The sequence below is a fragment of the Aspergillus glaucus genome (genome assembly GCF_001890805.1).
Source record: "Aspergillus glaucus CBS 516.65 unplaced genomic scaffold ASPGLscaffold_4, whole genome shotgun sequence".
In the NCBI taxonomy this organism is placed as follows: domain Eukaryota; kingdom Fungi; phylum Ascomycota; class Eurotiomycetes; order Eurotiales; family Aspergillaceae; genus Aspergillus; species Aspergillus glaucus.
Window position 1 is genome coordinate 352,453 of NW_019170456.1, and position 27,152 is coordinate 379,604.

The 27,152-nt window shown below is 47.5% G+C and overlaps 9 protein-coding genes across 9 annotated transcripts; 3 read left to right on the forward strand and 6 right to left on the reverse strand.

Moving 5' to 3' along the window:
* Nucleotides 1-100: 100 nt before the first annotated feature.
* ASPGLDRAFT_64304 (PP2C family serine/threonine-protein phosphatase) lies at nucleotides 101-1,310 on the forward strand (the record flags this gene model as incomplete). Its single annotated transcript, XM_022548755.1, has 5 exons — nucleotides 101-166; nucleotides 214-323; nucleotides 370-664; nucleotides 726-828; nucleotides 877-1,310. 5 exons carry the CDS (start codon nucleotides 101-103, stop codon nucleotides 1,308-1,310), a joined length of 1,008 nt encoding a protein of 335 aa, XP_022403708.1.
* A 6,266-nt stretch (nucleotides 1,311-7,576) lies between these two features.
* On the forward strand, nucleotides 7,577-7,809 carry ASPGLDRAFT_119374 (uncharacterized protein; the record flags this gene model as incomplete). The annotated part of the gene is made up of 2 exons (XM_022540041.1): nucleotides 7,577-7,655; nucleotides 7,709-7,809. 2 exons carry the CDS (start codon nucleotides 7,577-7,579, stop codon nucleotides 7,807-7,809), a joined length of 180 nt encoding a protein of 59 aa, XP_022403709.1.
* Nucleotides 7,810-10,417: 2,608 nt separating this feature from the next.
* On the reverse strand, nucleotides 10,418-12,466 carry ASPGLDRAFT_32757 (uncharacterized protein; the record flags this gene model as incomplete). The annotated part of the gene is made up of 7 exons (XM_022544217.1): nucleotides 10,418-10,491; nucleotides 10,577-10,939; nucleotides 11,018-11,109; nucleotides 11,174-11,275; nucleotides 11,330-11,402; nucleotides 11,536-11,876; nucleotides 11,967-12,466. 7 exons carry the CDS (start codon nucleotides 12,464-12,466, stop codon nucleotides 10,418-10,420), a joined length of 1,545 nt encoding a protein of 514 aa, XP_022403710.1.
* Nucleotides 12,467-12,701: 235 nt separating this feature from the next.
* On the reverse strand, nucleotides 12,702-14,733 carry ASPGLDRAFT_55527 (uncharacterized protein; the record flags this gene model as incomplete). The annotated part of the gene is made up of 4 exons (XM_022548140.1): nucleotides 12,702-13,727; nucleotides 13,783-14,399; nucleotides 14,462-14,618; nucleotides 14,673-14,733. The coding sequence occupies 4 exons, from the start codon at nucleotides 14,731-14,733 to the stop codon at nucleotides 12,790-12,792; spliced, it is 1,773 nt and encodes a 590-aa protein (XP_022403711.1). The 3' UTR covers nucleotides 12,702-12,789.
* Nucleotides 14,734-17,078: 2,345 nt separating this feature from the next.
* Nucleotides 17,079-18,675, reverse strand: ASPGLDRAFT_32759 (putative MFS multidrug transporter; the record flags this gene model as incomplete). Its single annotated transcript, XM_022544218.1, has 2 exons — nucleotides 17,079-18,547; nucleotides 18,597-18,675. The coding sequence occupies 2 exons, from the start codon at nucleotides 18,673-18,675 to the stop codon at nucleotides 17,079-17,081; spliced, it is 1,548 nt and encodes a 515-aa protein (XP_022403712.1).
* A 439-nt stretch (nucleotides 18,676-19,114) lies between these two features.
* Nucleotides 19,115-20,668, forward strand: ASPGLDRAFT_72370 (uncharacterized protein; the record flags this gene model as incomplete). The annotated part of the gene is made up of 5 exons (XM_022549610.1): nucleotides 19,115-19,415; nucleotides 19,466-19,723; nucleotides 19,775-19,905; nucleotides 19,957-20,120; nucleotides 20,157-20,668. The coding sequence occupies exons 2-5, from the start codon at nucleotides 19,571-19,573 to the stop codon at nucleotides 20,666-20,668; spliced, it is 960 nt and encodes a 319-aa protein (XP_022403713.1). The 5' UTR covers nucleotides 19,115-19,415; nucleotides 19,466-19,570.
* Nucleotides 20,663-22,794, reverse strand: ASPGLDRAFT_1508667 (DUF3176 domain-containing protein; the record flags this gene model as incomplete). Its single annotated transcript, XM_022542195.1, has 4 exons — nucleotides 20,663-21,313; nucleotides 21,347-21,912; nucleotides 21,967-22,614; nucleotides 22,785-22,794. The coding sequence occupies 4 exons, from the start codon at nucleotides 22,792-22,794 to the stop codon at nucleotides 20,855-20,857; spliced, it is 1,683 nt and encodes a 560-aa protein (XP_022403714.1). The 3' UTR covers nucleotides 20,663-20,854.
* Nucleotides 22,795-23,336: 542 nt separating this feature from the next.
* Nucleotides 23,337-23,855, reverse strand: ASPGLDRAFT_23078 (uncharacterized protein; the record flags this gene model as incomplete). Its single annotated transcript, XM_022543241.1, has 1 exon — nucleotides 23,337-23,855. The coding sequence occupies one exon, from the start codon at nucleotides 23,853-23,855 to the stop codon at nucleotides 23,337-23,339; it is 519 nt and encodes a 172-aa protein (XP_022403715.1).
* Nucleotides 23,856-25,149: 1,294 nt separating this feature from the next.
* Nucleotides 25,150-26,709, reverse strand: ASPGLDRAFT_72371 (F-box protein; the record flags this gene model as incomplete). Its single annotated transcript, XM_022549611.1, has 3 exons — nucleotides 25,150-25,552; nucleotides 25,630-26,124; nucleotides 26,161-26,709. 3 exons carry the CDS (start codon nucleotides 26,707-26,709, stop codon nucleotides 25,268-25,270), a joined length of 1,329 nt encoding a protein of 442 aa, XP_022403716.1. The 3' UTR covers nucleotides 25,150-25,267.
* Nucleotides 26,710-27,152: the final 443 nt, after the last annotated feature.

The window sequence follows — 27,152 nt, forward strand, 5'->3', positions numbered from 1 at the left end:
TTCGCCTTCCATGGCTTTGGGTCTTGTATATATGCGGGCTGTTTAATTACATCTATCCCTATTTCACCATATCACTATGGCAGTGAAAACACTGCGGGAAATGTTCCGAAACGTTCTTATGGCAACTCCAGATTCCCTCCTGTTGTTTGATGCAGGTGTTGGGCAGGTGAGCGTTCCTGAATAATAAGACGAGAACATACTGATTTAGTATAGGCTCAAGGAGGACGACCTCACCAGGAAGATCGTTGTACATTCATTCTACCGGACCAGTTTCCTGCTCGTACGGAACATAAACTGGCGCTCTTTGCCGTCTACGATGGACAGTAAGTTCTCGTATTATCACGACATGGACAGGGCTGATGCATATAGTGGCTCCGAATTGGTAGCAGAACACGCAAGTCGGAATCTGCATAATTTACTCGCGAAGCGTCCGGAGTTCCAAAAGGGCGACTACGAAGCAGCCATAAAGGCCGCCCTGTCGGACGAGGATGCCATCTTGCTCGAGAGGTATCGAAATGAAACCCGCGAGCCTGCAGTGTCTGGCTCAACAGTTGCCCTATGTTTCTTCAACCTAACAATGGGGGAGTTGGTTGTTGCCAATTTAGGGGACTCGCATGCTGTTCTGGCTGAGCGGGATCCCAAATATGATACTCCGTTTCGTATCGTAAGTTTTTGTCGCTCTATTCCTCGGATAAAGGAAATGAGTGTTAATTCATAGTGCCTAGCGACGGCTGACAGTGAGCCACAAACCGGACGTCCCCACAGAGAGATCCCGGATCGAAGAGGCCGGCGGTACTGTCAACAGGAGCACCGGGACGGCGCGAGTTGGTGAGTTAGCCTGTTCATATCTCACATAGCCATATACTGACAAGATAGGATCCCTCAACATGTCCCGAGCCATAGGCGACCTTCAATACAAAAACCCCATCAACAATATGGACGATAACGCATCCACCTCTTCCTCTTCGTCCTCTTCATCTACCTCATCGTTCTCATCTGCTTTTTCTAAACTCCGCCGCGCATCATCAGCATCGTCTGCCCCGGAAAACCGCGGCAACTTCCTCTCCAACGAACCCTATATGTCGAGATTCAAACTCTCCCCTGGGAAACGCTACATACTCGTGATTGAGTCTGATGGTATTAGCGACTATATGGATGACAATACCTTGATGCAGTATGTGACGAAGCTGTCTTCGCGGGGGAATAGGGCTGGGAAGATTGCGCAGGAAATGGCCGCTTCGACTACGAGTCGGAAGGGGAGTGATAATGGGTCTTGTATCGTTATTTTTCTGGATGGGCAGAATGCGTGATGTCTGTTCCAGTAATTTTGCTGTTGATTCAAAGCGATATAGCATTGGATGATTCAAAATGTTCCATGAGGTAGCGAATATGTACTATAGCTTCTGAGCGCGGTGTATTAACATACTTGGACATAGAATTGAAAACAATAGATTATCGCATAGATTCTTAATGCTTTCAGACCTGTTCATTTATTCTAATTTTGAGAAAAATAGCTCAAATATACTAAGTGTAGCCCTACCGGTAAAAAATCACATGACACCGCGCTCCAACCGCGTCACTCCCAACACGCCGCGAGAACACCGGACGACACAAACCCAAACACCATGTATCCCAATGCCATCGATACCCCCGACCCCAATTTAATCCTAACCGACCTAAACCCCGCCCAACGAACCGCTGTCTCCTCCCCCTCCCCAATCCTCCAAGTCCTCGCCCCCCCGGGCTCCGGCAAAACCAAGACCCTAACCGCGCGCGTCGCGTACCTCCTCGCCCACCATGGCTACCGCCCACAAGATGTCATATGCTGCACGTTCACGATCAAAGCGAGTCGCGAGATGCGCGAGCGGATTGCGCGGTTGATGGGAGGGCAGGTGGAGGCGAGGTTGGTGCTGGGGACGTTCCATTCGATTTGTCGGCGGTATTTGGTGAGTTATGGGTATTTGATTGGGTTGCAGAGGGGGTTTGGGATTGCGGATTCGAGTGATAGTTTGGCGATTATTAGGGTATGTATCTTTGTGTGTGAATGGTTGGGTTGTTGCTCATGTGGTTGTGGTATAGAGGATCGTGCAGCGGGGAAAGCTTGGTATTCAGCCTAATACGGCGCGGGCGAGGATATCGCATCAGAAGGCTCATGGGGTGGATCCGGATCAAGCGGCCGCGAAGTATGGGAATCAGAAGATCATGGAGCAGCAGGAGTTTGTCCGGGTTTACTACGAGTACGAGAAAGAGCTGGCGACATGCAATCTGCTGGACTACGATGATTTACTTGTGCGATGCGTCGAGCTGCTCCGACATCATCCGCATTGCGTGTCGAACGTCCAGGCCGTCCTCGTCGATGAATTCCAAGATACGAACCATATCCAATACGAGTTGATGAACCTCTTCGCGTCAGCGAACAGACGCATCACCGTCGTCGGAGACCCAGACCAGAGTATCTACGGATTCCGATCAGCGGAGATCAAGAACCTCGCGCGCATGCAGAAACTATATCGGAATACGTCTGTCATTCTTCTAGAAGATAACTACCGATCATCCGGGTCGATCCTGAACTCCGCGCAAGATGTCATCGAGCAGGATGCGTCCAGACCTGCGAAGAAACTGCAGCCGACGCACAGCGTTGGAACACTACCTGTGCTACGCAAGCTGCCTTCCGCCATAGCAGAAGCACAATGGATCGTCCTTGAGATTCAGAGATGCGTGGCGACGACCGGTTCTCTTCTCAAATACTCGGACTTTGCTATTTTGCTTCGTTCTGCGGCTTTGTCGCGACAAATCGAAGCTGAGATGGGAAAGGTTGGGATGCCGTACAGAATGGTTGGAGGGTTGAGGTTCTTCGACAGAGTCGAGATTAAGATACTGTTGGATTATATGAGGGTCGTCAGTTCGCCTGGGAATAGCGAGGCGCTCATGCGCGTCATAAATGTCCCGCCCCGAAGGATTGGTGACGAGACAACTCGGATGCTCGTGAGCGGTGCTCAGAAATCGAGTGTATCATTATGGGATTTCATCAGAGATGTTGCGCGTGGTCATAAATCGACCGAGAAGGCCTTGTCGAAACTGACGGATCAAGGTCTGTCATCATTTGTCGGCATCATTGAGTCCTCCCGACAGAAACTGCAGGAATGTGCCGATGGTACTGCACCAAGGAAGCTCCTTGATTTCATAATAAAGAAGATTTCTTTTCGCGACTATCTTACAGCGACGCACGGCCAGAACGAAGAGAACCGATGGGCCAACGTTGAGGAATTGTTGAACCAAGCAAGCGACGTACCAAGTCCAAACGAAGAAGAAGAGGAAGAAGGAAACCTCCCTTCAATTGAGGGCGTCGAGCAACAACAGGCTCATCCCGGCGAGGATGCATTGTCTCACTTCTTGGCGAATGTAGCCTTATCAACCGAAGTCCTTCCACAGAATAACGAGAACGAACAGGAAGGGGAACAGCAGCCAGATGAAAAGGTCACCATTTCTACAATCCACGCAGCAAAAGGTTTAGAATGGCCGGTTGTGTTTTTGCCGGCGGTATACAACGGGGTAATTCCTCACTCGCGAGCAGAAGACCAGGATGAAGAAAGGCGATTGCTTTACGTGGCCATGACCAGAGCGCAGGCGCTCCTTTATTTGAGTGTTCCTCTTCGCATTTCAAGAAATGGCGAGGAATCAGAAACATCTCCAACGAGCTTTATTCCATCAAAAATCATTGAGACGCGTTTTCGCCCTACCGGTCCGAGTTTTCGGGAGCACGCTGTTTATATGATTGCGGATATCCTACGTCGGCCGCGACCGGCTTCTGCAGACATGCTCAAGGCACGAACGGAAATCCCATCCACGCTCGACGATCGATGGACAGCAGAAGGCAAGGAGCATCCGAACCTTGTCACTAAGTGGGATGGCTCTATCGCGGGCGAAGAACCTTGTCCCAAGAGACGAAGATACGACCAGGGCTCAGGTAACGCGACGACTACGTACATGACTGGGTTTACGATGGGCAATACTTCCAGCTTTTCCGTGCCAACCACGATGTCATCTGGGTTTTCTACGGCTCGAGAGTATATAGCGACGTCAACTGCAGCAGAGCAAGAGTCAAAGACAAGCGAGGCTACCGATAAAGCCAAGCCCAGCGCGGCAAGTCGCAAACCTGGTCTTTCACAAGGGACTATATCGAGCTTTTTCGGACAGCCTTCATCCAAACCCAAAGCATCGCCGCAATCATCGCAACCTCCTCCCAGGAACCCAGTTGGACAACAAACTGCATCAAATCCAGCGTTCAGAAGCGTCCTCCCATCGCAACTCCCGCCTCGTCGCCTCCCACAAGCGCAAACCCTCCAACCACCACGTCCAGCGCTTGAACCATCCGATCCAAACAATTACACGTGGCTCTCCACACCCTCAATGCCAACGGGGAAACCAATCCGAAGAAAGGCAACGTCTCAAGAAGAGAACGAGACCCAGACAAACCAAGGGACCAACGAAGCACAAAGCAACCCAGGCGCAGCGAACGGCGTACGACCAGCGACCACGTTCCACACAACTACGATGTCGATGGTACAGCAGCCAAGAAAAACGTTGGGGATTCGACGGACGATGATGAATGGATGGCAGGAACGGATGAATCGGGCGCCCAATGGGAATGGGAATGGGAGTTCGGGATTATGATGACTTATGCATACGGTTTAATGGGGTATCTATGGCGTTTGTGGCGGTTTATGAAATTTATGACCTGGCGTTTAGATATTTGATTGACAGCATGGCATGCTACTTGTACGAATAGTGATTGTCTGTACTTTGTATGGCGCCTAGACGGTACTTTGGGCACGAGTTCTAGCCTCTAATGGAATAGTGCCGATCGCCTGATGTACTTCTTCCAATGTGCGACGACCAGCGACCAGGCATAGAAAGATGAGTCTTTACATTGCTTGAGCATATGTTAACGAGATACCCAGTACAACTTGCCTCAACGTCAGGGTCCATGAAACGACGCCAAGGCCATTCCCTGGTATTGCTACATTGTCGTGTCACGGTCTATATTATGGGATATATATCTCGGTATGACGATCAAAGTACTGCTTCGCTACGGCTTTCTGGAAGGTCGGTTATCTGGAACCGAGCCTTTATCTTCAATTGGGGACTAGACTCACAGTAATACCGCATTAAAAACAAAATTAAAAGGTCGATGCTAGAAACGTCTACGAAATAAAATGGTCGCTGTATCCGTTAACGATTTGACACTACGGGGTTGATCTCTAACACGGATATCTTCATTTGCTATAGATCTATGAGTATTGCTCACTATGGGTTCCATATTATTGATTGCTCTGCTCCCTATAGACCATGGTGTACCCATTGGCTATGGACTGTACTCTGTATACATTCTGGACCCCTTGTTTAATATAGATGAAGACCTAAACTGGACAGACAATCCACAAGGCTATGAATAACTCATTATGATTTGATATAATAATCCCACCGTTATCTTTCCCTACCGTTTCACAAGGCTAGATACCATGTACTCCGTTCTCCGTATGGAGTACTCCATAATCCCTCCCCTCCATACGGTGTACCATCTGTACCCCATATGCACCACGATCACCCACATTCTAGAACATACAATACATACACCCCTACAAGCACCAATACCAATACCAATACCAATCTATTAAACCCACTATCAATCAGCCCTTTTTTGCATCCTGTCTGTCTGTCCTCGATAACTAGTCTAAACCCCGCAAATCAATCACGCGGGACTCGGGCATTCACCGCTAGTACTTTGTGCACTTGACCGCCAATTAGTACCAAAAGCCAGGCGCGCCAGGGAGACTTTTGGCTGCCGCTGTCTTCTGCCCCGTGGATCAGGGATCCGGGCACGCTTGATCGGCTTAGTACGAGTGTACGGAGTATTTAGACTTCTTTTTTAGTTCTGCCATGGATCGTTAGTACGGGGTAGAGAGAGTCGCACGGTGGTCGGAGGTGTGTTCCGTTTGGTTATTGGTGATAGCGGATAGCGGGATGGATGCTTCGTAAGTGTGCTATCTATGAATAAGTTAGTGGTATCCCGCGGATTCCGGGGTTAGCTAGCCACCCCCATGGCTACGGAGTGCTCTGTACGGGGGTCTAAGTATGAGGATTACCTGATAGGGATTGATAGGATCTACGGTACAGGTACTATGTACAGGGACAGGATGCCGTACAGTACTGCTGACCTGACTGCACACCGTATGCCGTGCACCGTTATGCTGTATCTCGGCAAAGGCGCGGTACTATGTATGAGGCATATTACTCTGTAGATAGACAATTCGAATGGGATCCAATAGTTACAAGTACAGGAAATGAAGCTATCCCAATTGAAACACGGAATGCGACAGGTATGATCTGGACGAACCCACTTTAGGCGTTAGTCTCGACCTGTCTCTGGCTGCTTCATGTAATGTACTATGTATGGATCTCATGATGGAATTGGACAAAGTACGACTACGGAATATTCGATAGGGAGTAACTATGGGGTATCCCATCGGCACGGAGCAGCAGAGTATGTACAGAGTTGTACACATAATCATAACAACTGACTGAAATGGGATGATTCCAGCCCGTTTTTTAAAAATAGCCCGGGTGTGTAATAATGTAATGGTATTACAGGGACACGGCATGTTATTGGAGGTGTCCCTGTGGTATTTTTGTATGTAAGTTACCAAAGGGATGGACCGGTCCGATAATAGTACGTAGCAATAGTACGGCGTAGTATAGGAGAGGATATACTAAATAGTTACTGGGGCAAAACATGACGAAAGCGAGACACCAGCCTCAATCCCGCCTTCTAGAATATTGTATATCGTCATAAGCCATAGATCATAATAATAATACAGGGGGCAATCAGGGCAATCAGCCTCATTGCTGCGCCATAATTGTTTGTTTTGTATGTATCATTCTTGGGTAGGATAGGGTAAGGCTGCCTTGGATGCAGCCTGAATGAATTATGCCGGAGACCAGTCAGAGTGCGGGATAAGTATGCTATGCCAGGCATCAGTTCCAGGGGAGCGACACGAAGTGGCAGTGAATTCGCTCTCAATCGTCAATTAAAAAAAGAAGCAGGTGACGCCTGAAAGAAGAAATGAGTGCCTGGAGATCCAGTCGGTAACTGGCATACCAGACGTAACGAAATACGGGCCGTGGTTGGTCGCCTCGTTTCCAGGAGGGTGGTGACCCCTGGCATCAATACGGTATTACGAATACAGCCATGATCGTCTTTGCAGAAGGACACTAAGAATATGGAGACATACTCCGATGGATCATGGAGTGACGTCCCTGAGTTTGGGATAGGCTAATCCACTATGGTGTACTCGTATGCGGCTTTGTTTGGGCCTGGAAGTTTGCCTGTTTAGGTCTTATTCTATTTCTATTCACTACTGTTCCGGCCAGATACAAAAGGCGTCTCATCTCCCGTCTTCATCTCACTCAATCACTCCAGCTCTCTACAACACAATCACTACTCTGCTATACTCTGCTATACTCTGCTATACTCTACTACTACACCACTACCATTACATCTTATACTTAATACACCATGCCTACCAAGCCCAACAACGACTCCAACACCACCCTCGCCAGCAATGGCAGTACAGACCAAGTCGTCGTCATGCAGGGTACGCTCGCTTCTCTTTACCAATGGTCTCTTTCAATGCTAATTATATCTCAGGTCCCAATGGTGGTCGTAAAGCTCCCGTCGTCATCCACCAAGGTGGTCAGACCTATGACGAGACAAGACCCTCGGACTGGGACAAGCAGCGCTGGAAGTAAACTCTCCCAGCGCAACCTAGTCCGGTCCAAATCATCCAGCAGCATCCCGCCGGCCGGGATCTATCTACTTCAAACTCGACCTATACGAGATTAATTGCGGCTGCTGGATGATAACACGGGATGATAAACGGGGGGAACGCGCTCTATCGTGATATCCGCGCGGCTTCGACCAAAAGTGAGGCGACGATCGACGAATGAGCTTAAAGCTCATACTTCTCGACCCGACAATCAACATTTCTCGACTTTCCATCTTCATTCCGGGCTCGAATTGAGAAGCCAGTCACCGCCATCTCCTGATCATTCACGCGCGCAACGCAAGCTTTCAAACTCCAAACTTTCATCGAGCTTTCCCCGGATTATCCTGCATTATTTTTCCCGCTTTCCGCTTGGACCCGGACCTGGACTCTTCGTCTTGTCTTGTCTTTTTCCCCACACACGCCTTTTTAATACCTTATGACGGCGCTATTGTATTTGTCCCGGTGGTGTTTGTTCTGTTTGCTTTTCCCTTTGTCCACGGTGTTCTCTCATTCCTGGTGTTCTCTGCATTTCCTAAGTTTCTGCCGTGTTTGGCATCCTCCGGTCTATCATCCCGATCTATTCCCTTTTGGCAATAGTGGATGATCCACCCCCTGTCACCTGACCGACCCCTTGCTGGGACAAACAGGACAAACACGGCAAACATTGCATTCTGTATCATTACTGCTTTTGCCCTTTGTTTTTGCGAGGAGTTTCTCTGCTTTCTTTCGGTGTTGACTCGGAGTCGGATTCGGGATTTTGTGCTGGTCGATGTGACTACACTTGATGTTTTCTTTTGTCAGTGGACTTCGCTGTGGTTCCTTTCGGACGCTAATTATCTGGTTGGGATGGGTGGGATGTACGATACTGGACTACTATCTCTGGTACTACAATACTTAATCAATACTACTATATTCAAATGAGTCTGTTTCTTCTCTGTTGTCCGAACTTCAAAGATCCAGGACAGGATTCATGAATAGCAGAGGCATTCGAATCAGGATGATATGGTTTCGCTACCAAGAAATAACGGTGTACACCATGCTCCGAAGATGCCGAACCTAGATCCTTCAGGATAAACCTAAAGTTTACTTGGAGAAGTGGATGAGAGTACCTTGGGATCAGCTCTAGTCCGTATTCACCGTACCCTTCATCTGGCCGTGGGACCTACTAGAACCAAACACTCATCCATAATCCTGTTAGACAGATCATTCCTATAGCGTTGATATGGCATATACCAGCTAAATGAAGACAGACATTTTGTCATATGTTCGTGCCACTTCCTGACGCATCCATCGGCCATCATACAGTCTGTATAGACGGCGCTTTTCCAACGTACACGCACCTCGACACAATTGAGAGCTCATTCGGACCATTGAAAGACGCATGCGATGTATGAACACAACCCAAGTAGCCAGCATGGCAACAGAGGTGCCTGGAACAAGGCTGGTTCAGTGGAGAACGTATTCCACTCTGAAGTCTATACCACCATACGACCCGATTCTTCGACCTTCTCTGCCTTGTGGGCTGGTGTTAACGTTTCAAAGCCATCTATGAGGATACGAACCCTCAAGCAAAGGAAAAGCGAAGAAAATCTGCAAACGAACTCCCAGAACTGAAAACTACTCCAAGCAATCCTGGACAGGCGACGGCTTTACCAGTGATGCCCCGGCTTCTTTTAAGCTTGCATGGAGCGACTATACTCCTTCACTCTATCGTGAGTCTTGTCTTTAGCCCATGTACTTGGATAAAGTCTTTTCCTTCACTATCATAAAGGTAGATTCTTAGTATTTAGTGGACTTTTTGAGAGATTTCGAAATCGCCGTCGAGCATAGCAAGAAGACCGACGAACTTGTTAAAGGACGCATTGACATTATCTTGACATATATTCCGACATATGTCAAGAAATTGGAACTTGTAGATTTATCTGATATTAGTATGCAGGTCAAGACACTGGTTTATATCGTCTTTGCGTTACACACAGTCTACACAGAGATCCAAGAGGAGTAGAATTTGGCAACAGCTTGGAGAATGTTTTCTGGTCTATATAGACGACATAACCATCAAGCAACTACTCCAGACAGGCGCGAGAATTTGTTTGCAAGAAGAAACCTGCAAATCGGACTCTTGTTTCAGCAACTTGGGATACTCGCGTCAAGCCCATGACGAGCTCGAAGGAAAGAGACTATATGAACCTTCAACTAGATTGGCTCAGCATGCAAGATAACCGTCCGGTGTGGCTATTCAGGATTGCGATACCCACAGCAATTACTTAAACCATTAAAGACCAAAAATGGACCTACAAGGTGATATTAATGAGCATAGCGACAGCACAGCGATGTTAACTTCTAACCTGATTCGATTGGAGACTCGCCGTGAGGTGTGATGATTTAAGATGCCCCCTCCCCCCCGGCCGGATCCATGAATTACTACACATGGATTTTAAAGACTGGGGCCTATGGAACAATGGCCACGTCAGAGGTAAAAGAGAACATCAGGTTAGCGAGGCCCTATTACTACGACTGATCTGTCAACTCCTATACGAAAGCACTTTCGCCTTGAATCACGGAGACAGATCGTGTCTAGGTATAGGCAGCTATAACATTGCCAACTGGCTCTGAATGTGCTTGTCGATACCCTTGTTTGGTGTTTGGAGGAAAGACTTTGTTGCTTGCCCAGCCTTGAAAAAAGAGAGGATCATTATTAGTTGACCTTGTTTGTTGGGATATGGGGGAGGGGGAAAGGAAAGACTTACGGGTCACCAGGAAGTTGAATCCATTACGAATGGAACTCTGGTAACAGAGGAAATAGATGCCGCGTCTGTGCGTTGTCCTTTCCTTCTCTTCAGTCTCATCAATTTCAGGACCGAAGGTGATACTACGACGAATGATAGCGTTGGAGTTTATCACTTGCTGGTTGGCGATGACTTCTTCGTCGTCCGAGTCATCCGAGTCATCTGTGTCAATGTAGAGGTCTGCTCTAGGACGCATCTTGCGAATGTGAGCGGCGAAAGGACACTTTGTGTTCTTCGCGTTAGAACGTCTGTGGTCGAAATCAAAGTTGTTCGCAAAAATATGTTCCGGCTTATCGCCTTTAGGGTCTAGCTCAATCGGGGAGCCTGCAAAAGATCATTTCTGTTAGCTCCTTACTACCGATACATAAAAAGTCTGTCGATGGAAAATAATAATGAACATACCGTTCTTCCATCTTCCCATCAAATAAGCCGCAAGCTTCTCACCCGTGCCATCTTTGAATGATGACATCTTTTGGGGCACCTCTTTCACAAAGCTGGACAGATACATCAGCCTTGTTGTGCAGCACACCGAGACGATATTATGATATCTTGTTAAACTCCGGGACCTTCTCCTCAATCTCACGGAAAACAAGGAAACTGCCTTCCGTGGCCCAGGCTGGTTGTGCCGCTTTGTCACCCTCAAGGCCAGTGATGACCCAACTTTAAAACTCGCCAGCAAACTTCGCTGTCAAATGGTGGTTGGTTCTTTCTTACCCTGGGGGAATGCTGCTTTGGTCACCTTTTTGGGGGGAGTCGAGGCCTTTGATCTGAGGCTGAGATATTTCATCTTCAAATCCAAAGCTGAATAACAAGAAATCAAAGGTTAGTTATGAGGCATACTTCAAGCTCATCGAGAAAGATGGAAAAGATCAAAAGGAAAGAATGGATACTACTCACTATTCCTTGCCATGGAGGCTAACTTTGCCATCCTTGCCCGTCGACTATCCAGCTATCATTGGCAACAGACTGGGTTCCGGGAGGTTTGTATTCAGGGGCCAAACGCTCGGGCTCATCGGGACCTTCAAAGACCAGGTCCTCAGGATCCCATGTTGTCGTGAAAGTTGCGCTACCGGGGGAAGCAAAGAATTGATCGTCAGCCCAGGCCGACCAAAGGATGATATTGCCGTGGTCATTATGGTTTACTGCCGCGTGGGCACCTGCCACGGGAACGATGGGTAAATCGAGGGTTGGGCCCCAAGTACCAATAGATGGGTTGACAGGGGTAGTGTACCCGGCGGCGTAGATGGCGATTTCGACGATCCTGGTCCATTTTTTCTTGTACTTGGTGTCGGGAAATTTTCTGGGAGGTGCTTCACTCGTAGCAACGAGCTTCACGTATTGGGCAATTTACGGTTCGAAGACAGCGAGCTTCATGCTCTTGTTCCACCCCCAGAGTCCGTATGCAACTCTTGTCCAATTGCATCCATTCTTGCTGAGGAAAACCTCGTGCTTGCCAATCTGTCCACGAGCGTCATCACGCATGATAGGCAGTATGCTGAGGCCGTTCACATTCTGCTTCGAGCGCAGGTCGATGATGATCGAGTTATGTTGCGTTCCAGTGTTGGCGGTGCTGCTCCAGTACGTGTCGACCTGGCTGTCAAATACATTGTCGCACTTGGTGGATGCGCTTTCCTCACTAGAGCAATTCGCGACGAAGTTGGTTGAGTTGAGGCGGCTGCCCCCATGAGGTTTTGCTTGCCAGCAGTATTCCTCGGGGACAATGGCACTTTTTGTGGGAAAAACGATATCCTTCGAATCCGTAGCAAAATTCGGAAGATGGGAGGAGGCGGAGGCGTCAACATAGTTGACAGCAGCCCCGAGAAGGAGTCCTGAGGCCCATTGGAGCTTCATCTTCGAAGATAACAGACAATGGGTGTGTAGTGGTGTCCGAAGAAGAGAAAAAGAAAGAATGGATTCCGCGGATGGGCTAGAGTAGAAATACTGTCAGGACATACCGACATTGGTGATTCTCCAGCAAGGACAGATTGAAAAGCACGAGGTCTTAAGTACACTGTCTATAACAAAATATTATTAACCTTTTCATTTTTACATTTTTATTGCATAACAAGATTACAAGCAGAACTTTCCCGATCACGTTCCTTGCCCACATAGTGTTGAACCTGGACATATACATTACCCACAATATATCTTTGTGTCACATAACCAAGAAAGATTTAGAGCACTGTGCCCTTGTTCTGCTTCTTGTCTAAGCGGTAGTTTTTCCATATGGCAATGCTCGGAAGAGCGAGCACCAGAATCGCTGTGGCAGCAATGCAGCCGTACTTCTGGCTGTATCCCCAGGCGTAATTGACGGCGTTACGTTGGTCGGAGCCCAAAGGGTATTCTTTTTGAACCGAATAACCAGCATTAGAGATCTCCATGGCTTGAGACTTCATGTCACCCGGCAGTTTCGATCGCAGTGCATCAACAAAAAGGTTGTTGTAGATGGCCGACTGGACAGTGCCTCCAATGGCAAGGCCCAGGCTTTGGCAGAGACCAATGAGTGCCAGCATCATTGGGACTCCTTCACGGTCAGATGCAGCCATGACAGCCATCTCCTGGCCGATAACCAATGTACCACCCCCGAAAGCAATGAAGATCTGACACATGATAACATAGCCGATGTCATCACCACCCTCACCACGGAACTTGATCATTAGACCGGCTCCCAGGATCAAAAGGGGGGCTGCGAAACACAGGCAAGTGTATTTGAATTCCTTGGTGAAGCGCATCCAGAGCCCGATCACAACACCCCAGAAGCATGAGCCGACATTGTAGATCTGCGTCATATAGCCAGCCATACCTTGGCTAAGGTCAAACACAACAGTGCAGAAGTTGAGGAAATATAAATCCCAGCAGTAGAAGCTGAAATTGGTGACAATGGTGAGAACACAAGCACCCAACACCGTGCGCTTCTTGATCAGCTTATAATCAACAAAGTGCACGCGAGCAACGAACTTCTCCCAGGCAGCGAATAGGAAGAGCGTGAAGAAACCAATGATAAACATCGCAATGAAAGTGGCACTCTTGTACTCGGCTCTTCCGTAGGATGCCAAGCTGAAGGGCAGAAGAATGAGAATCCAACCAGCCATCAGTAATAGGGCACCAATGACTAGACATGTTAATGTGGAAACTTTCATAACTTTATCACGAGATGGAATACACACCATCAAAATCATGAAAATAATGCACGATGGACTGCACGATAGTACGACCACTATGCACATGTTTGTAAAGACCCAATCTCTGTCCCTTCCGCTCGTGAAACTTGAACACCGCAGCGAGAGGCAAGAAGACAGCTGGCATGATAATGCAGAAGGCACCATAGGCCCAGCGCCACCCACCGGTCTTGTTCACGAAGTTTTCCCCAGCCAATGAGCCAGTAAAGGCTGTACAAATGAATGGAGTACTGGCAAAGGCGAAGGCGAAGGCTCTGTTTCGCAGGCCAGATGTATCGGCGATGAAAACCTGCAGAATAAGGTAAATGGCATCGTAGCCAACCCAATATAATACATAGCCTGCCGCGTATGACGAGGGACCGTTGCATGATGCCAATATAATGAGACCTAGGAGATAGATAACCAAAGAGGCGCACAGCCCTTCAGCTCGACCCCAAATATTCAGAATTTTACCAACGGGTAGCTTGAGCACACCACCAATGATACTGGCCAGGATACTCGCCGTACTGATGGCTGGTGCGGCCATAAACCCAGAGTAGGCTGTTTGCTGGGCAATGATGCTGATAGCTGACTGAAGCGCCAGTAAGAAGAAACATACCCAAATCCTAGACATTCATTCCATGGTATTAGATCATGGCCGGTATGAGAAGACGGTGGAAAGTCTTACCAGGCGTACGTACACCACACAACCTTTTTACTCCATACTAACGCGACAGCCTCGGCCTTTCGCAAACCCAAATGGGCGTTTTCTGTAACATGGTCTGGCTGCGGGTCGATATCTCCTGAATCGCGTGCCTCTGAACTCTTTCTCTCCGGCTTGTTTTCTGAAACTTCGAGATTACTATCCGGATTTCCTTTAGATTAATGAGAATTCTTACCTGAAACATTAGCCTCGGTCGTGGTCTTTTCAGAACCTCGAGCAAACTCCAGAATACCCATTTTCAACGCCGGATAAAATGCGTATATTCACCGAGTAAAGAAGAGGGTGTCAGCTAAAAAAGAAAAGAAAAGAAAAGAAAAGAAAAAGATCAGCCATGGACCCCGGGCCCTTAATTATTTAAATTTCTCGCAGATGTCCGAACAGTGCCATCGCCAATCTCCTGACAGCTAGCGCGCAGGAATAAATCCATGCATGGAACGTGGGTTGGTGAGTGGGAAGATCAGATAATGGCAAGCTCGGAAGGATATCTGATTCACCAAAGACCAAGAGTAGCCCCATACCTGTCTCAGACGGACAAATTGGACATAAGCCCTAAACGACCTAGAAAATATCTGTGTACTATGATTCGTTCGGCCCAACCTTTGCCATGGGACTATAGGCGTATGAACCAAAGTTAGTCCGACCTAAAAGCCATATTACATAACACCTTCCGGTATGGCCGCCTGTTAAACGTCCGTGTGCTGCTTTTTATCAATCTTTTCCTCTCAAGACTCCCTTCTAGAACGTAGAACGTACAAATTAGAAGGATGAAGCCACCAGATAGACAGAAAAAAGGAATTGCAAACAAAGGATTGTAGAGAAAAAACTGCAAAAGAAGGGTGGCAAAAAACAAAACAAAAAAAAAAAAAAAAAAAAAAAAAAAAAAAATCACGGCCTTGGCAGGCAAACACTTCCGAAGCAGGGCAATGAGCCGATTTCTCGCATCTTCATAGTTGAAAATATGAAGTGTGGGTCTGAGACTAGAGAGGTTCGTGGCAAAAAGGTGTCAAAACTGCCTATCAAATTCGAGTAGCTTTTGATCGTTTACTCGATGAAGCATATGATGTTCAATGGCCAACTGCTAATGGCCGATGGTCGAGCTAATGAGTTCGTGACAGGTGGGAGAAGCCCTGGTAAAGGATTGAGTGATATATGAATGACAATCACAATCACATTATATCTCTACAACCTCAACTGATGGAAAATCATGAATGTTATACACATTGATCTGTCACAGCCATCAGAAGTAGAGGAAGCTGTGCAGAAATACAAGGATCAGGGTATGGTGTTACATAGCACAGTATCTCTTCCAGCTTCCAAAGTAGCCACAGTAGATGGAGCCAATGCTCCACTATTAATCCTTTGGAGAATTAAAGATCAAATGGTGTGAGAGTTGGATCGGATAGGCCGGATCCTGATCAATTTTGCAGTTCCCCAACTGAGTTGAATGCACCTGCCTTGTCCTGCCCAAAGTTATGCAGTATTGTCTGGTAGAAAATAATATAGAGGGCTTCCTACTCCTTTCATTTTCTGTACCATGTCAGACCCCTCCGCGGGACATGTCTCCGAGAGTTGTGTCGGATCAGCGGCTTGCTCTTCTCAACGAGCGTGCTAAAGAAATGGTCACCGAGATCAATCTTGTTGCTGATTACTGTGGAAATTTGCTAGAAAGTGCCAGAGCCTGCATCGTTACATTTTCTATTGAGGATTTTCTTGGGAGGATCAATATTTTCCCATCCAAGGGATACTTACCATCTGGGAGTTGGCTGTTTTGATCTTGCAGAAGAGCATATCTTTGACTTGCCCATATGTAAAGTTGGATACAAGGACCATGGAGCCGCAAAGGAACGCATTTCTCAGCTCGCCGAGCCACTGAGTGTTCCTCTTTGCTGCTTCTGAGCTGAAGCAGTACATGTACATCAGTGATCAGTACCTGATGCCGTGTAGCATCGCGAATGGGATGATATGCGTTGTCCTGGTGTATACTATACAGTGATTACATGTGATATGCAACAGTATCAGGTTATGCAATCACAGTTGCATAGTATAGCCTGAAAGCATGAAACATCAGCAACAATGTTTGCGCTTACATCCTTTTACCTCTTTGTCAAAATGGGCAAGCCACTCATGCTGCTTTAGACTGGCGACAATGTGGCATTTGACATTTAGACGCTTCCGGCGTCATAGATGATGGGTATCTTGAAGGTGATGAGGAAACTTGCACCATACTTTGGAGGCATGTTGAATTCTATATTGTCCGCAACCCGATACCCGGCAAAGTTTAGGCAGCTAGACGGCTCAATACTTAAGAGCCTGGCCAGCAAGGCCATCAACTTGACCTAGTTAATGATTACCTTTTCTGGCTGCCTCATTGTAGCCACAACACTGTCACAAATATATGCAACAATCTTAGTTCAGACAGGGATGAGGTTCCTGCCAGCAACCCCCGGCTGCAAGTCTCTACATCATAATTGCTACTATATCCAGAAATTGTACTTTTCTCAACTTCTCTACGGTAATAACAAGCATTCTTGGATTTTGAAGGATATTAAATTGAATACGGTGTATTCAAGTGACGACAGACTCATACACTAGCTGCGACGTCTCGTCGACGGTCGATAATGGCCTCTTTCATAAACGGACTGCGCGATCGAATCTCTTTGCCCCATTTGAGGACTAAGAACGGCATAGCGACGAGCACTAATGACAGGAATGCAAGAAGGGAACTCGCCCATTGCAATCCAAGATCTGTGTACATGGCTGTCGCAGCCAGAGGGAGAAATGCAATGGAGATATTCTCGGCTAGACCGACGGCCCCGAGAGCGCTCGCCGCATACTTGCTGTATGCATCGACAAGATAGTCGGCAATGCCTACAATGACAGCAGTCGTTCCAAGCCCCACCATGGCTAGGCCGACTGTGGGTGCGATCCAATGAATGAAAGGGTATGCGGTCCATCCGTATATAAACATCCCGCCGGTGACACCGAAGAATCCTCCAATAATCGATGGATACAGTCTGGCCTCAGGAATTGGTGTATCGGGAGCTTCGGTATTCCGGGCAGCAGAAGCGTAGTACCAGTGATTTGTGGAAATGCACAGTCCGCCGCCGAGAATTTCCCCAATAACAATCGCAGCTTGGACATATCCTGCCTGGACGGCATTCCAACCATAGAGTTTTCGGTACACTTGCTCGACTGACTGGGTGAAGAGGTAAATGATGCCAAGGCTATAGGCAGCCCAAAGAGCGGCAACAATCACGACATGTTCTGTACATAACATGTACAGAGGCCGTTGCACGCTCTTTATCATCACCTGATGCAGTGGTTTATGTTCAAGCTCCTCTTTTGTGTACGCCTTCTTCCCCTCTTGGCGCAGTCGTTTGGTCCTGGCGAACAGAATAGCCGACCCGCGAGTCTCAGGAAGACCGAAGACGAGAATAGGATATAGGGCGGCGGTCCAGATGAGTTCGATATAGCCAATCCAGCGCCAAGAAAGGAATTGAAGTATTGAGGACCCGATTACTGGGCCTATGCTGGTCGAACCGAGATATATTGTCACATAAAGACATATCGGCACACTCCGGGCTCGATTTCCTTGAAAAACATTCGACACGATACTAGCGACAGCATCGCTCATAATCGGCACACACCCACCACTAAAGAATCGAATCACGATCAGGGTTGCAAAGTTGTGCGCCAGACCGACTGGAATAAGGAAACAAACGAAGACGAAATATGTGCCCAGAACGACGGGTCGAACGCCAAAGTCCTCCATGACAGGAAACAAGAAAAGTGGAATCAGCGCAGCCCCGATTCCCCATGACGTGGTTGGCCAGTAGGAATGAGGGAACGCTGCATCTGAGATGTGGAATTCCTCGCGGATGGCTTGGTGGGCAACGGCAATGATGGTCCCGTTCATCGAACAGACATAACTCGCAAGGAGGCCTAGTCCAGTTGCCCACCATTTCTTCCGGAGGGGCCAATTGAAGGGATCTTGAGGATCGTCCGGTCCATTCCAAGCGACAATCACCGTGTCTAGATCATGGCATGGCCCTGTTTATAATCAGTTAAACCATTTCGAGACATTTGTGTGCAAGCAAACCTTCAGTGGGAGGGCCCGGTCCCTTCAGCCTGTCCATTACAATAGCCTCGTGTTCACGGTTCGCTGTAGAGACATCCATTCTCGCTCAATCTCTCGACAGAACAGAGCATAAACTGCTACAGACTTGTCCGGGAAACACGAGGAGAGTCGTAGTCATAGAAATAGCAGAATATTAGTGAAAGAGCCTCCTTTTGACTTGTGACCTTTCCCAACATTCATTGAAATCTACTACTTGCATGATACACTAGTACTAAAGAGGTAACTATCCGAATTAGGCAGGAGGCCAGAAAAAGCAAGTCGAAGTAACTAACGTAGTCCGCGGCTCGGCTGTGTCGGTTCGCCCGTGGACTACGTTAGTTAAAGACAAGTGGCTTTATTATCTAATCCTTGCGTCTCTTTGGGTTGTTGAAAGTGCTCTGCATTGATACAACTTCAATGCGGATATTATTACCAATCAGGAAATACCTAGCTAGGTATCTATCTCCAGAATGTCGAAAAGGCAGCTATCTTGGAAGCCGGGGTTTTCTCTGTCCAGGAAGCCTGTGAGAAGGTCAACGGCGCGTAAGACCAAGCGGGGAGCATTGGGAGATGCATCGCAATTTGTGTTTATTGCAGAGGACCCAAGAGTTTCTTCATCTATTGAACCTATTACTGACTGCCAGGCAAGTTCGGATTCTAATGGTAGCCTCTCTAATAAAAATTCGAGCCAAGTTGCTATTCTAGGGTCAAGTCCCGTGGCGGGGGACCCTCCTGCCTCTGTACCACCGACGATACTGTACAATGACCTTTCTGAACGTTTCAAACCTGTCCTCAATAGATGTATGCTCATTCTGCGCCTCTGTTTTACCATCATGACTGAACAATGCTAGATAACAGGGAGTTTTGCAAGATCCCATTGACAACCGACCAGCGGATCAACCCGTTTCAATACCACAGACCTCGACGCGGAGCCCATATTTCTGGTCCACGCAGTGATGGGACTGGCGAGTCATCACATTAAAAGTACATCCACCCAGAATCATCGCCATGCGGCAATTCAACTGCTCCGCGAGAGCCTTAACATGTACAGTAATCCGAGAGATGGTTATTTCATGCTGGACACAATTATCATTCTGTTCTCTTTGGATGTTAGTCACTTCCATGTGCTTGGTCTAATCCAAGCTAACGGTGTTTATTAGGAAACCCAGTCTTCCCTGGGAAATTGGAACACGCATCTGGTCGGGGCTTATGGTGTTCTAGAAGCTTGCGGTGGTATCCAAGGATTGGCCACGTCTGCTCGGGCAGAGGTTCAAGTAGGAATGCTTACATGGTACCACCAATAAGCCCATGCTTGTCCCTGAGATTCTAGCTGACTGTCTAGGTGGGATGCAATCACCAGTCTAGTATCGAGGGAAGACTGCGTGTTCCCGTACGCATACTGCGAAGCTGTCCTGTCAAATCAGAGCGATCGAGAATGGGATTATTTCGGACTCTGCGGGTGTCCAGCCAGTCTCGTCAAGATCGTCATGCAGCTGGCACGCCTGAGTGCAGAAAAGCGGAAATCATCCTCAATGCAGTAAGTCACATTCGACACCAACATAATCTTAGAACTCGAGCAGGCACTTGAGTTCTGGCATCATATCTCCCCTGCGACCGCCTTTCACGACGAAGATGGCATGCATTGTTCCGAGGCATGGCGAAATGGTCTTCTTTTATACATATACCGGGTGTTCCATTGGGAGCCTGGCAGCAGTATCCCAATGCACATTTTGCATCGTGCAAGAGCCATTGTGGACCACATAGTTGCGTGTCGCGATGAAAGCATGGTCTCCAGACAGGCCTTGTTGCCGCTGTTCTTTGCGGGCTGCGAGCTGAGAGATCGATCATTGCGCAGGAAGATTCTGAACTTCTGCTCTGTTTGGAATGAGCGGACGAGATATCATATGTTCAGCACCACCATCCCCTTGCTGGAAGAGATATGGGCGGAGCAAGAGACAAGGGGTTTCGAGAACGTGTGGTGGGGCCAGGTCATAGATCGACAGCACATGTCCGAGTCTTGTTATCCTTTGCAAAGGCGGATTACCTTTGGCTAATCAAAATATGCTTTATCAATGACCGGTGAAGCACAAGATGTGTAGTTATAGAGTGGTTGGTTTATACCCAACTGGGATGCGGACGGTCAATTTGTATCCACAAGCAGTTGACTGACTATATATAGAGTCAAATCTGGTTGATACACATCCTCGCACCCGCACACGTCACCCAGTCCCAATCTTCATTTAATCTTCGCGCCTGAATCCCATGTTATCACCCCGCAAGACACGCATCTTCTCCGCTAAAGCATCCATTTCAGCACGGGGGATATCCCGCGAATGGAATCCATCTTCTGCTGAACCCTCCACCGAATGTAATAACAAGGCCACACTGGAAGACTTCCACAGAGCGGCCTTGCGTCGAGAATTGAGACCAATAGAGCACGCGAGGAAAACTCCTGCCCCAGCGACAACTGTTATCGGCAAGATTACCCAGGGCCATTTCACATGGATATATGTCTCATTTTGGTACGCTACTCCGTTGGAAATGGTGCTGTTGGGTCCGGTTCGGATGTGTTCTGTCATGCCGCGGGCGATGTTTTCAGTGATCAGAGATAAATTCCCCTTGGACAAGACGTCTGGCACGACTCCGTCCTCCTTGCCAGTGGGGTATATTAATTCTGCATTAAAAATCTGCCTTAAAAGCTAAGCGGTTTTTGCTATATCTGCACCATGCACTTTGAAGTATAGCCCCGGTGGGAACTGGTCGCTTGTTGGTTTGAAGTAGTTCAATTTCGAATTGGGTGTCCTGACAAGTTCTAATGGGATGGGCACCTCTTTCTGTATGTTGAGAATATTTTGCTTGACCGTTATATCACTGTATAAGTAGCCGGCAAGACTCAGCCGACACTCGATTACTTCGAAATTTTCCAGGTCTCCGATCACCAACGGTCGCCATACGGCGAAGCTGGTAAGCTCTGTGTCGAGCTTAGGGGCGGTGGTATGTGTAGTCGTGTTTAGACAAGTGAACCGAAAAATAGCACTTTGATGAAGTTTTAATGAATTGAACTGAAAACCTCCAGGGGTGGTGATATTGCAAACTGTTGACCGTGTGTTGGGGAAATCTTGGCAACTATTATCGACTGACTTAGTGACATTATCACACTGGCCAACGACTCCCAGCGAGAGATTGCTGTAGGTATCTGACCATGTGCAGTTTGAGGTTGGACACTCAAATGCACGCGGTGGAAGGCCATCAAAAAGCCCGCTGAAGATGGATCCCTGCATGCCAAAGTCGGTGAACCCTTTTCCACTGTCAGCTCGTACAATACTAACTTGGGAGATATATGGAGACTCACCCTCTATGCTATTTTGCGGGTTATGGTATGCCCCTGAATCATAAGCCTGCGTGATCCTGAAAGACGCGCTGTTTTCTCCCATCGGAGCCTGACGACTTGGGAAGGACACCAATTGCTGTGCAAAGGGATCGAGCGCCAGGGAAATGACGGTGATAATTGCACCCAGAGCTCCTAAATTTATGCGTACTTCCCAGAGGAAGAATAGTGAACCCATAGGTCCACGACTTGCACTGTCGTACAAGTCCATATCATTCAACTTACGGGCCTTGTCGAAATGCAACCACTTCAACTGACTAATGCATTCAGCTACTGGAAGTAGTAAGCTAGTCTTTGATATTGTGGCAAGGATTGATATCACGGTGTTTGGCGCAATAGACATGTGCCACTTAGAGAGTGCTGTCCCCTGAAAATTGAGAAGGACGACCACCATTAAAACCACGCAGACAGCGCTGAGAATCCAAGAACCTATTTCCCACATCCAATTGTCTTTGCCCATCAGGAATTGACTTTTAGTCTTCAAACGAGACTCATCATCGTGACTGATGGTAGTAGCCTCTTGGTTCTGTGGCAGTGGGGAATTATGACTGATAGTTCTGTCATTGTCACATTCTGTCTCTGTTCCTGTTCTGTCTGGAAAGTTTTCGTTTCCTGGATTTATTGTGTTATTGTGATGGTCATATGAGTGTCGGGGTATCATTCTAACCAGGGCTTGAAATTAACGCTATATCTTCGGGTCTGTTGCTTTCCATCGACTCGTAACCCGAAGTATGTGAGGGCTCCGGTAATTCAGAGGGCATAGCTGACAATTTCGAACTTACTGTCGCTCATGCCAGAATATTAATTCTCAAAGAACTCTTGATTCTCCTTGTCATGTCGCTTTCGAGGTTTATATCATTCCTGTGTAGGAGAAGGCTGAGTTTGGCGGCAGTGCCTTACAGGGATATACCCTTTGTCCACAAATCATATGCTTTTATGCTTTGTAAATTGCCCTCTCAGCCTTGTCAATGTGGGCGGACTCCTGAATATTAGGGAATGCTACTTTGTATTACCATCGGCCAAGTTCAAAAGACAGCGGATTTTGCACATAATTTAAACAGCAGCCGCGGTACTGTACCGCATAGGAACCATTTCCATTATTTAATCTTTCGCTATACCTGCTCCCCAGTACCTGGCAGTTTCCGGATAATGTTCAATAGACTGATGCTTTCGTTAGGATTCATATCAGGGCTTGATATTGAGTTGAGCAGGATGTCGAGCCCCCCATCCACCTATCTCTACGATTGGTCATCATAGTCATTGACCGGAATTAATTGCATTCAAGGGCCCCAAGATACTAGCAAGTAGATGAACAATATCAAGACGATCGTGCGCTACCAAGTATGTCCCAAGTCAATGACCAGCCTCTCATAGATCCCTCGCGAAGTAAAAGAAGGCCCAAACGGGTCATCTCCCATCTTCTGCCCTTCAACCCAAGAAAGCCAGTGACTGATGACTTGTCGACACATCAAGATGTAATAGTCATTCCGGTCACTCTTCCGACGCACAGTTTGCAGGTCAGCGTAAATATTAGCAATCTCGATGATTTCAATTTCCTTTAGATCATCTGCGTAGATGTAGCTCAGTCCATAAAGGCTCTCAAACCCCATTTCCATGATCTCTTCCTGCTCAGCATGCGCCTCTCCTTTGATAATCTCGATATCTGTCACTATTTGCCCACCGGGAGCTAGTCCAGTATTTGCTTCTAGGAAGTATGGAGATGGACAAGGTTTTGCAAATTCCAGTAGTATGAGTTTGCGGTTGGAGCTGAGTTTGTCCATAAGGGGCTTTAGTTCAGCGAAGCCCATTTCAATATTGTGAAGTCGAGTCGTCATTCTGTCGATGAAAGACATTCTGGTTGTGCAGTGTCGTTGGTTGATGGAAGAGATACAGTCTGAACATATGGTAAAATGAGTCTACTAGGCAGAAATTGAGAGCCACGTCAACAAGGTATAAGATGCACAGGCAACTGTCTGCTGCCTCATTCTATCCGACAGCAGCATCTTGTACGTTTCGTCATTTCTTGGTAATACATTCATACAAAGATGGACCTACCCAAGCAAAATGGCGTGATTGCTGACCCCGTGCTCTCACCATCCAAAGGATTCAAGAATACCTCAAGACCCTGAGAGAAAGGGAGAGCGAAGACGAGTGGGCACAGAGAGAGGAAGAAGATGATGCATTTATTCACGACCTGCTAGAGTCTCCTGCAGATTTGCCTGTCGATACATTGGAATACCACGAAGTGCTCCAATTGCTACAATTGACGAGAACTTACGATGGTCCTCTCTTTCTTAAACCTGATAATAAACTGATCCCCGTGCCGGACAAACTTAGTAAGTGGTGACAGGTTGCTTGAGGGATTCTCAAATGTATTTGTGCATTATTAGCTTCTAACCAGTCTGCCTGTCACACAGATCATGCCCTCGAAGATATACAAGGTGGCTATAATGAAGATTGAACGGACGAAACCTTCAGCGAGAGGCTGAATGTGATCATGGAACATTGTATTCAGGGGAATACGCGTTTATAAGATCTCAACAGCCTCACAATCCCCCGAAAAGCCCGTTCAAAGTCTCTCTGGATACTGACCTAGAGCTACCCCTTAACGACGATAGTCGAACCGAGTTACTAAGCAGTAGCGTCGACTAACTAGTTATACTGTCTGGCACGACGATCAATCAATGGGCACGTCACTGATTGTTCTTGACGCGAAATGCACGGAGAATATGAGCCCCAGATATGTAGAGTGTCTCGCGTATCTCGGAATGATGAACCATATCCATAAGCGCGACGGTCAATGAAATGCAATCACATATGGTATCGTGTCGAACGGGTTCGAGTTCACCTTCTTGCATGTTGACAACAACCTCAGATGCTCCAAGTCGGCGGCTCCTGACATCTGGTGCGCTCGAACCTGAGACCAGATTTACACGAGAATCAGGTTGACGATCCAATAGCTAGGAGATCAGCACCTGGAGAGGCGGTAGATAGATTTTTTTATTTATTATTTATTTTTTATTAGGGCTCTGATTAATCGTCATAAGAACTGTCACAGAGGTACTTAGTAGCGATGAATATGATCAAGGAATGGCACCCGGTAATTTATACTAATAAACAGTGCTGCATATATTGCTTTACTAGCTGATCGGAAACAACATGTGTGATTGCATTTTACATTGACAGGTAGTACTTCAAGCTAAACTTTCGGTGAAGTACACTCTCATAGAACGATAATAACGATAATGGGAAACTGCCATGCATATCAGTAAAGAGGTAATTCTAAATTATTTCTAGCCCATAGCGCAGATAAAAGACTATCAGTAGTAACTTTCAAAGGCAAACCGGCCTCTTCACAAGCCGCCTGCAACTCCTTCTCGTCTCCAAGAAACATCTGTTCATAATGCCCATTCCACAACCGAAGAGTAATCTGCTGCAGAAGAGGAGTTGCAGTTCTCCAATTTGGAAGAAAAGCGTGTACATGATCATAGATTCTGCGGTCTTCCCAATCGGTTTCTCCCAGGGTAACCAGATCATCCCTTATGATAAACTCACGTAATGTTGATGGTAGGACATCGCTCAGGTTCGTTTTAAAGCTGCTTCCCGGGCACAAAATCCCAGGAGCACGTTTGCTGGAATCTCGGCGGTTCGTAGATTGCAGAATCTGTTTAGGATCCCGTGGAAAGGTTCCCATAACTCCTCATGCCAGTCGTCATGGTGGCTCTCGCCGAATCCACTGGGATAGTAGTCCAGACCAAGTGAACCAAGATGAAGTTTTCTCAGTTTCGGAATGCGCGTCAACAGAAATAGGACGTCCTCCTCTGAAATTGTTGACCGAGCTAACGCCAGCGAATTTAGGTCCACAGTTCTGTTTTCCAAATTTAACCTCGGATTTGTCCTGAGGTCGACGATATCTCGAAGCCAAATAGCCAGATGCTGAATATATGACAGGTAAAACCACCCGATAAACTGGTCTTGGTTGTAACAGAGGGGAAATCCATCAGGCATTGGTGCACGCATAGGTATTTCCCACTGCTCAGGGGGAGGCACATTTCCGCCGTAGTCGACCGACTGGAGGGAATCGAACGTGTTTAGCTCTCCAGACTTGGTTAGAAGAGAGTGCTTGACCATTCATCCAGGATATCCACCCATCCAGACAAAGGAATAGTCTAAGTAAAGCGTCTTGATTCCTGGGAGTTGAGAGAGGAGTATAGCCACAGTTGCATAAGCATCTCCGTCGTTGAGCGCCTGGATCCATTCTTCCGTATCTGAGAACTGGGCTCGATGAATGATATCGACACCCTTTTGGATCACATCTCCGAAGAGAGGTCGCTCTTCAACCCAGTTCACGTCGTGCTGAGGCGCTGTCCAAGGCCCTTCCGAGTCCAAGTCCCACCCTCTCAGACGCCGACCGGACTCGCGCTGGGACCATGGGCACACTGACGACAGGAGACTAACACAGCGCACTGACGGCGCTAAGTCTGGCCTGCTAATTATGGTTCGAAGAAGACGTAGAATGCGTCGCAGAGGTGGTGTCACCCAGTCCCAATTTATTTCGCAGTAGAGAAGTGGCTCCGATGAGGCGCGGAGTGCCTTGCATGTTGTTGAAACAGATAACAAATCATTGAATGAAAGGTACTCGAGAATAAGGACCCAGCAATCCTGGGGAAGGGAAGAAAACCCTCTGTGAGCGGAGGTGGGGTTCATGATGGGTGATGATGGCGGTGGGCGTGGAATGTGAGATTGCGATGTTGAAAATTTTCAACGAGGGTTTCGATGCTCAATATGGCTGTGCATGTTAATCATGGCCCTCATAGCTATGCAGGACTCTGGCTGTGCGATACCTCATGGCCAACATCTATGCTATTGCGGAGTAGGAGTCGGATATGATCAAGGAAGATGCGGACACTGGAAACTAGATCTACATAAGAAGTTGTGTCTTTTAGGGGCTCTCGGTGATCCCGGTGTTTACAAGCAGGATTTGTAGGCTAGTCCTGAAAAACAACGCACTCGGAATGTGTAACGGAAACGGTCGTTAATCCATCTCAACATCTATATAATAAGAATTATCAGACCAGACCTCTGTGTTCAAGTTAAGAGTATTTGACCAGTCATATGCTTTAATAAACACCGCTGCCCCTAAGCGTATT